The sequence below is a fragment of the Leishmania donovani genome, chromosome 3, assembly GCF_000227135.1.
Source record: "Leishmania donovani BPK282A1 complete genome, chromosome 3".
In the NCBI taxonomy this organism is placed as follows: Eukaryota; Euglenozoa; class Kinetoplastea; order Trypanosomatida; family Trypanosomatidae; genus Leishmania; species Leishmania donovani.
The window spans coordinates 167,047-175,889 of NC_018230.1; the positions used below are offsets into that span (position 1 = coordinate 167,047).

At 64.3% G+C, this 8,843-nt stretch overlaps 2 protein-coding genes across 2 annotated transcripts; both read left to right on the forward strand.

Moving 5' to 3' along the window:
• Nucleotides 1-652: 652 nt before the first annotated feature.
• On the forward strand, nt 653-3,682 carry LDBPK_030460 (hypothetical protein, conserved; the record flags this gene model as incomplete). The annotated part of the gene is made up of 1 exon (XM_003857963.1): nt 653-3,682. The coding sequence occupies one exon, from the start codon at nt 653-655 to the stop codon at nt 3,680-3,682; it is 3,030 nt and encodes a 1,009-aa protein (XP_003858011.1).
• A 1,763-nt stretch (nt 3,683-5,445) lies between these two features.
• On the forward strand, nt 5,446-8,520 carry LDBPK_030470 (hypothetical protein, conserved; the record flags this gene model as incomplete). Its single annotated transcript, XM_003857964.1, has 1 exon — nt 5,446-8,520. The coding sequence occupies one exon, from the start codon at nt 5,446-5,448 to the stop codon at nt 8,518-8,520; it is 3,075 nt and encodes a 1,024-aa protein (XP_003858012.1).
• Nucleotides 8,521-8,843: the final 323 nt, after the last annotated feature.

Here is an 8,843-nt window from a genome sequence, read left to right on the forward strand (position 1 = left end):
TTGAAACCAGCTCGCCGTGCGTGTCCATCGTACCTCTGCTTGCGACCGGTGCCTCAGCGTGTGCGCGTGTGGGTGGGTGGGTGAGGGTGTGCGTGCATCGAGTGCTATTATCCGTTTTGGTCCTCCTCCTCCTCCCCCCCCCCTCTCGCATCGGCACCACGCCCGCCGCATTTTTGCTCTTCGCCTTCTTCTCTTGTATGTCTTGGCTTAAGTTTGCCCCACGCCTCCTCCTCGCTGCGTGACATCACCTGCACACCCCATACAACACCCCACCGCCCCTCAGCGCATCCTCTGGAGAGGACGCAGCTGCTTGCTCTCACCTGCCCTCCTCTCTACTCCTTCTTGCCTGTATCGCCCGCTTCCTTTCCTTAGGAGGGGCGCACGCACGTGTGTTTTATCGCTACGCACCGCCTGCACGGGCACGCAAGTCCTCGCGCCTCGAGTGTGCTCGCCTCTCGCCTCTGGGTAGGACGTAAGAGGAAGATACGGCCACGGCGGCGAACACCAGCTGAGACGGCCGCTGGTGAGCGAGCCATCCACCTCGTGCGTTATCACGACACCATCCGCAGGGAGAGGGGGAGGCGGCCTTGCCAGCCCAGCACAGATAGCAGAAGGCACAGAACAAGACGTCAGCTCGTGTCATCTCGGCGACATGATGCTGCAGCGCATGAAGGGCATGTGGGACCAGCAGGTCGGGCTTGACGAGTACCTGCCCGGTACCCCGAACCCGGAGCGCTGGCACTACCACAACCCCGCAGATGACTTCCCTTACGACATCATGGGCCGCGGCAACTTCGCAGCGGCGGCGGAGCAGCATCGCGCTCGCACAGCAGCGGAGCGACTCTTTCGGGAACACGACGCCGTGCGTCGCCGCCAGTTCCCGTCGTGCTTCGAGGAGGCCTGCGCCTACGGCAACCTGCAGGCCGTTATATTGATGTGGGCGCAGGGCACCGTCGACATCCCCACACGGCGGGCGGTGTACGAAGGCAACAACGCCTCCTCACTCATGTGGGCCGCCTTCAAGGGGCACCTGTCCATTGTGCGGTTCCTCGTCGACCACGACGCGCCGCTCGAGGCGGTCAACGGGCTCGGCCACACAGCACTGCAGTGGGCCATTACCGGCGGACACACGGACGTTGTTCGTTACCTTCTCGACCACGGCGCCGACCCGAGCCACCGTGATCGGCAGGGCTTCGACGCCTCCTTCGCGGCCGTGCAGAGCGGCCACCTTGCTCTGCTGCTCATGCTCACCGAGGACGCGGCGCGCGAAGGCCGCCTCCTGCAGACCAGCGATCACGGCCTCGTCTTCTACAAGCCGTCCTTGGAGCCGCAGGCGCAGGCCGCCACGCGTGAGAACCCGCGCACAAAAAAGCCATACTACCTGCTGAACCCGCAGCAGCGTGATGTGGAGGGGCACACGCTCATGCACTGGGCCGCCTACCGCAACTCTCCTGCGACGTGTCAATACCTGCTAGACCATTGGGGCTACGACGTGGATGCGCAGGACAGCCATGGTCGCACGCCGCTGGTATGGGCCGCGCGCGAGGGCTTCTCTGAGGTGATGGAGTTGCTTCTCAGCCGCGGTGCCGACCGGCACATCACGGACAGCGACGGTTGGACGGCGCTGCAGCACGCCCGCGTCCGCAATCATCCGGAGGCAGTCTATGTGCTGGAGTCGTACCCCGTGTCGAGCCTGACAGCTGCCACGGCGGCGACCACCTCCGATAACGCGCTTGCTGACCGCGAGTTCAGCGAGATGGCCGACTCGGTGAAGGTAGCGCTGCTGGAAGCGTCCGCAGAAGCCACCATCAACACCACTAGCAGAGGTCGGTACGTGTGCGTGCGGGACCGCCGAGCTGCCGGCACACTGCGCATGATCCGCACAAACACCACCTTCGCCATGATGGCCATCGCAGGCCCCGTGTACCTCGCCCTCACCTTCCTTCTGATGAAGGTGCTGCCACCCATCGCAAGCTACCTTCCGTTTGGCATGTTCTTCTTCAAGAATGTCTTGTGGTCCATGCTGTCGCCGCGGCCGACGCAGACCAGCCGCAGCGGGCCGCCGCCACCGCTGATCAAGCAAGTCGGTATGGCGATGAGCATCGCGGAGTCGGTGCGCGGCACGTGGCGCTTCCGCCTGCGCGAGCCGATAAACCTGTTCATCTGGCTCACCTTCCTGGTCGTCCAGGTGTGGGCGTGGAACAGCCTGGGGCTGGTGCCGCTCTTCTCCCTCTCCGGTCGCGACGCCGCCGCAGCACAGGAGCGCCAGGCGGCGTCGGCAGCAGCGGCAGCGCTGTGGGGCACGAGCGCTACGTCGACTGCCGACGGCACAGATCGGCAGCCCCTCATCCACTATTTTGGTCTTTCTCTCATCCGCCTCCTCACGTTCCAGTCGAGCCCGCTGGACCAGTTCCAGGCCGACACCGTCGCCGCCACCCCGGCCTTCGTGGCCGCCGAGAAGGCGTACATGGCGCAGTCGAACAACCTCGTGCGCTGGGTGCTCATGCTGCTCCTGCTCACCTCCGTGACATGCGCGGTGCTGTGCAAGCTGCTCGCTGGCCGGTCGATGATGCGCGCGTCGGAAGAGGGCACGTTGCGCACGTCACCTCTTTGGCGCATCCTCGCGTCGCGGCAGTACCGCTGGCTACACCCGCGCTTCTTCTCCCAGGAGCGTCACATGCAGATCCCGCTGCGTGCCTTCTACTGTCGTGAGCGTGACATCGTCGTGCGCGGCTACGACGGCTACTCGAGTCTGCTGGACAGCCCGATCGGACGCTCGAATCACCTCCTGTTCGTCCTGTCACTGACATGCTTTGCGCTGTTTGAGCTGCTGGTGATGACGTGGGGAACGCAGCAGACGCGCGTGCTGCTGCGCTGCCCGGAGCGCGTACCGTGGTATCGCGACGCCTTCTTCGCCTTCCAGACCACCGAGGCGATGGCAGCAGCCGTTGCCGCCAGAGGGCCAATGCCGGCGACGACGTGGGACAACACAAGCCTACAGGCGGCGACGCCGTCCATGCTAGCTGCCGAGGCGCCTGTCTTGAGCTTCGCCTGGCTGAACACGGCGATGGAAGTGTGGCTGCACGGGCTGCCGTGCCGCCAGTACCGCCTCCTGGACGAAATCACGATGAACTATGTCAAGGCAGCAGCCGCGTCCGCCGCAGCAGCGGCGCACAAGCCGTCTATCCTTGGCAGCTGCGTGCTCCGCGGAGTCTTTCTTTTCCGCTACTACATCTGGCCGACGCGTGCCTCGATGCTTGGGGTGTGGGTGCTGCACTACAGCGCTATCGCCGCCGTCTTGATTGGCTGTGTTGCCATGCGCCAGTGGATCGGTGTCTGGTGCGGCGCCACTCGCATGGAGCTGGCAAACCCGCTCGCGCAGGGCAGCGATGGCGAGCTCGTGTCGATCTTTCCGAAGGACGCGCAGCAGGCACAGCGGGTGGTGCCCATCGACGACGACGAAGAGCGCTACTACGCGACCGTGTGTCCGTCCAAGGCGCGCACTATTACCACCGGCAGAGCGGCAGCGGCGGCGGAGGGCCGCGGCCGCTGTCTGTACGCAGAGGGCAACGGCATCGTCAACGTTCTCGCCTTCCTGCTGGGCCGGAATGGGAAGCGCTGGGTGGGTGCCATGACGGTGTCGTCCCACAACGCCCCGGTGAAGACGCCGATGCTGTCGTGAGCAGCGCCGGAGACTACAGGTATACGCGCGTGCATAGAGGCGGTTGTGTGTCCGTGCGTCCGTCTGTGTCGCAGCATTCACAGACGCCTCGCGGATGGCGATTTCGATGATGTGGCTTCTCTCTCTTCCTCGGGTTAGCGGTAGCGCCGATGCGCCGGGGCCGCCTTTGACACAGAGGGAGGGTGGTGCGGATCAAGGAGGCGAAGGCGCATGTGCATTCACTCCACCAGGAGTGCGTGCGTCGGCTCGCGCGCGCGTGGGGAGGATGGGTGCTCTTCTTCCTGCTTGATTTTTCTGCCCGGCCCTGATGACGGCGCGAAGCGCCTCGCAGTGCGTGGCGTCTCGAGACGCCAGTGCTCCCACCCACCCCCACTCTCTTTCTGTGTGTTTGTGTGCGTGTGTGTGTGTAGAGGGGGGAGAGACCAGCACCCCGCCCCTCCCTCTATCCCCTTGCTCAACGCAGAACCACTACTGGTGGCGACGCAGTGTCACGCACCAACGACATAGGGGAGGGGGGAGGTTCAGAGGGACGCGTCGCCACGGAGGTCGGCGGCTAGGCCCTGGGATGGCGTGGTGTAGAAGTGGCCTGCGACACTGCACACATCTGTGCCATCCGCGTGATGGGCAGAGTGTCACAGTGGCTCAGATGTACCTCACACACCCCTCCCACCACCCACTGGGGGTGTCGGGAGCCTGAGCGCCACCCGGAGGGGGAGATGCACCACAAGGGGTGGCGACCGGCATGATGAGCGAGCGGATGTGGGGCGTTCTGTGACAGGGTCGGTGGGTCGAGTGGCGTTGGAGTTCGGTGTTGTGTGGCCACGCACACACCGCAGAAGCGAAACAACAGCAACGCTTCGCTGTGCTCTTATCAGGCTTTGGAGGCACGCGTGCGCCCACGCATCGGCCCAGCGAGTCGTCAGGGCGCTTCCGGCGGGCAGTGGGGATACGCGTCCGCAGAGGCCGCGGAGAGGGCGGGAGCGCGCCGCTGATGAGCAGATCCTAACAACAACGAACGAAAGAAGCGTATGAGGTGCGCATGGCCCGGCATCCACCCACGCAACACACCGCGCACCGGCGTCGCTCTTTCTCTCCGGACCCCGCGTGTTGGCGATCGCGTGGCTGCGGCGCATCTCCCCTCTGTCTCTCTCCTCTGCACGCCTTCCTTCGGTGGTGTGTGTGTCTGTGGGGGGGGAGCGCCACCAACCTCTACACTCGCGGAGGAGACAGCGCCCGCGAGTGCTTATCCATTCCCCACGCCTGTCCCGCCCTCGCACTACATCATCTCCTCCACTCTTCCTCCTTCTTGTGTCCTTCGCCCTTCCCCTCCTCCTCATCCTCCTCCTCCTCCCGCCACCCGGGGGATGCGTACGCGAGCGCATACAACGCGGCAGCACAACAGAGAGCAGAAACAAAGGCAAGGGCGTGTGTGCGTGTGTTCGACGAAGAAAGGGGGAGGGGTCGACGGACGGGACGGGCCAACGTGGCGAGAAAGCGGCACCTTGTGTCGCTGTGACGGCAACCCGCATACACGCGCGGATGCCTCACACACAAGCACACACACACGCACACACACACACACACGCACACGCCGTTCTTGACGTGTGCAGCTTTCCCATCCGACATCGCGCCCCACCCCCTCCCACGCTATGCGGCCTGCAACGTCTCTCACCACGGCCGGCTGCAACGCCGCTTCATTATCATCCCCGGCAAGGTCGGGTGCAGAACCCCCGACGGCCACCGTCGCCACTTCTGTAGTTCCTATGGAGGTGTGCGGACAGACAAGGGTGGCAGCGACGGCATCGAATGCAGTGCAAGTGGACGTCGTCGCAGCGGTGCACGCAGACAGCACGACTCCGCGTGCGCGTAGAGACGAAGGCAAGGAGAGCTGTAGCAACAGCCATACTAGCGACCAGTGCGCACAACCACCGTATACACGTCGCAGCGGCGGCAGCAGCAGCGCTGATGGTGATGGCTCAGCCCTTGAAAAGCGCGCTGACGGAAAGGACGATGTCGAAGAAGACGAGGAAGATATCGTGGTGGATGAGCTGGACCTGTACTGCAGCACCCCGGCGCTCCTGTATCAGAGCCCGGTGACCGACATCACCTGGAGCGACGTCGCAGCCGATCTTTACCGATTCTCAGCAAAGGCAGCCGTATCGACGGCGCCACCGGATGGGCGAAGAGCCGTCGCCGCATGGCCCTCAGCCTGTGCGTCTTTGTCCTCAGCATCGTCGACGGCGTCTTGCCAACCTTGTGGACGGGACACCTCAGTCGATGAGAGCCATCATCGAGACGAGGGCGAGCCGTCAGGTGAGCGGAGCGTTGTCAGTGATGAGGAGGGCAGTGAAGCAGGTGACCGCCATGTCGCCGGAGCGCCATCGCACCCGCAAACAGCGGCCTCCGCGTGCCTACACGGCGCCGACGACGCTGAGCCGACTTCCAGTTCTGAGGGGTGTGACGCCGCAGCGCCAATCGTAAGCAGCAGCCGTGACAACGATGCAGGCAGCGGTCACAGCGACGGCGTCGCCGGACAAGCACGCGCGTCTGTCGAGGCCAAGGCGAAGCGATCGGATAAGCGTGACGACTACGGAGGCAATACTGACGCGGGTGTGTGCTCGCCGACACTGTCTCCGTCGCGGCCCGCCTCCGCGTGTGCGTCCTCACCATCATCCGCACGACGGCAAGGGTGGAGTGTTGAAAGTGACCACGGCAGAGGCGGTGGCGAGCATGGCGCCGGCGATCACGGGAGCTCAGGTGGAGTTGCATCGATGAGCCAAGGAGTGGCAGCAAAGTCCACTCCGACCGCCACCTTCGATGCCCAGGCGCCGCCGGCGCCTCTACTGCGCTCGTCCGCGGCAGTCACAGCGGCAACGTCACCGCCAGCACGACAAGCCTTAGAGGCGGAGGATGGTCCATACATGCCGCCGCTGATGGATGAGCTCGACGGTGAGCTCCTTCAGCTAATCAAGGCGTACTACATGCGCAAGCAGTCGGCAGCTGCAGCGGCCACCCCATTGTATCCGCCACCGCCGTCACACGCTGCGGCGTCGTCGTCGTCGACCTTCGCGTCGACTTGCTGCGCATGCCACGCCTTCAATCGCATGAAAAGCAGGTGCAGCAGTGGGAGCGCGGACGGCAGCGGCGGCAGCACACTTGCGGAGACCGCGGCAGCGACCGAGAAGCGAGGAAGTGGTAGTGGCTCGGACGCACTGCATGATTCACGCCGGCCGCTCCTGTCCACTGATGGCCGGCGTGCGCCGTCTGGTCTTCTGCGGGACCCCTTTACCGCTCCCCACGCCGCTGGGACAGCAGCGGCGCTTGGCAAGGCCAGTGAAAGAGGGCCGCAAGAGCTCAGGGGGCGCCATCCCGGTGACTGTCCTTCCTCGTACGTGATCGGCCCCTCTGACGACGCTGCTCGAGACTCAGCTGCCGCGGCTGGGCTGAGGCTCGGGGAGAACGTGCTCCACCGGCCTCCTTACAGGGGCATGAGCCGCGTTCGTGTTCACGGTGACAGCACTTGCATGGGCTTCGGTGCAGCAGCAGCGACGGTAACAGCGGCCAGCTTTTCCCCGCAGCAGCACACCTTCACAACAGCTGCCACATTGTACAATCCTATGACGCTCGGCGAGGCCAGCAGGGGGCAGCACCGAGCCGCAGCGGCGAGTGGGGCCGCCACCCTCGCCGAGGGCGCGGCAACCTTGCACCACCAAACTCACAGCGGCACCAACATCAGTGGAGGCGGCGGAGCTGGCGGTGCGCTCAGCGGCGGCATCGCCAGCGGCCTCAGCGCTCTTTCCAGTCTGCCGTCCTACAGCTCCACCTCCTTTGTGCGCGCCTACGTCTCCGACATGAGCCTCAGCCTCGAGCCCGCCATCATCGTGTCGGCGCTGACGGCGGCCTTCAACATCATTGTTGTGTACTTCCTTCAGCAGCACGTGCTTGACACCCGTGATCACCTCGGCCTCTTCCTGATCGGCAGCTACATGATCTTCGCCTCGTACTACATGATCTACTACTTCCTCGAGCGATTCTCTGACTCGTTTCGCCGCATCGCGTCGCAGGATAAGAAGTTCTACATCATCGGCAACCTCATCAAGGCGGGCATCCTCATCTCCATCACGCCGTTCGCATGCGTGCATCTCGTCAAGATCATAGTCTTCGAGGAGTGGGAGAGCAACATCCTGCGCAATCTCGGCTGCATCTACACGATCCCCGACTTTATATCCATGGTCATTGTGCGGCGCATGCGGTGGTCAACGTGGATCCATCACGCCTGCGTCGTGCTCTTCAACTACTTCAGCATCATGAACAACTACCAGCACGAGAACGTGTGCCGCTGCGTCGTCGTCTACGCGGCCTTCTCGTCCTTCGCCTACTGTGTGAATGTGCTCTTGGCCTCCCGCTTCCTCGGCGTCTCCGTGAACGTGGCGCGGGTGCTGTCGTTCGTGGCGCTCGTCGTCTACGCCCTCTGCTGCGCAGTGAACTGGGCCTGGCAGGTGTACTACCTGCGCCGCCTCCTCATCAGCGGCCACGATCACTGGACCGTGTACGTGTACATGCTTCTCATCTCCCTCGTCATGTGGGATGATATTGTGCTGAACAGCTGGTTGCTGCACCATGCGCGCAACAACGCCTACGTTGCCTCGCAGCACCTGCAGCAGCAGCAGCAGCAGCGCACCCGCCAGCAGCAGCAACAGTCGTCGCCGGCGTCAACGCGGATGACTTCGGCGCGCGTGTCACAGCGTCCCAGCTCGCTGTACCGTAGCCAGGACACGCGCACCGTCTACATGGCACCGCCGCTGCCGCCGGCTGGGCTGCCCCCGCGTGCACCCTAACGCGTCATCGTCTATGCATGATCAGTGTGTGAGCCAAGCTGAGTGGTGGCGATGGTGGGGGGATCACAGGGGAGGTCGGCGCAGAAAGCGGTGCCCCGCTCTTGCCCTGCGTTCATCATTTTCACCCCTTCCCCGCCACTTCCGATCTTTCACCGCCGCAGCCTGCCCGCCTGCCCCCCCCCCGCCTTCTGTCCCTCCTTGCCGCCTCTGTATGTGCGTGCACGGGGCCCGCTGCTGCGTCCTTCATGGGACGCTTGGTGCCACGTTGCGTCGCTCCGCTGTTTTTGTCCCTTCTCCCCCGCACACGCCCCCCCGTCCTTTTC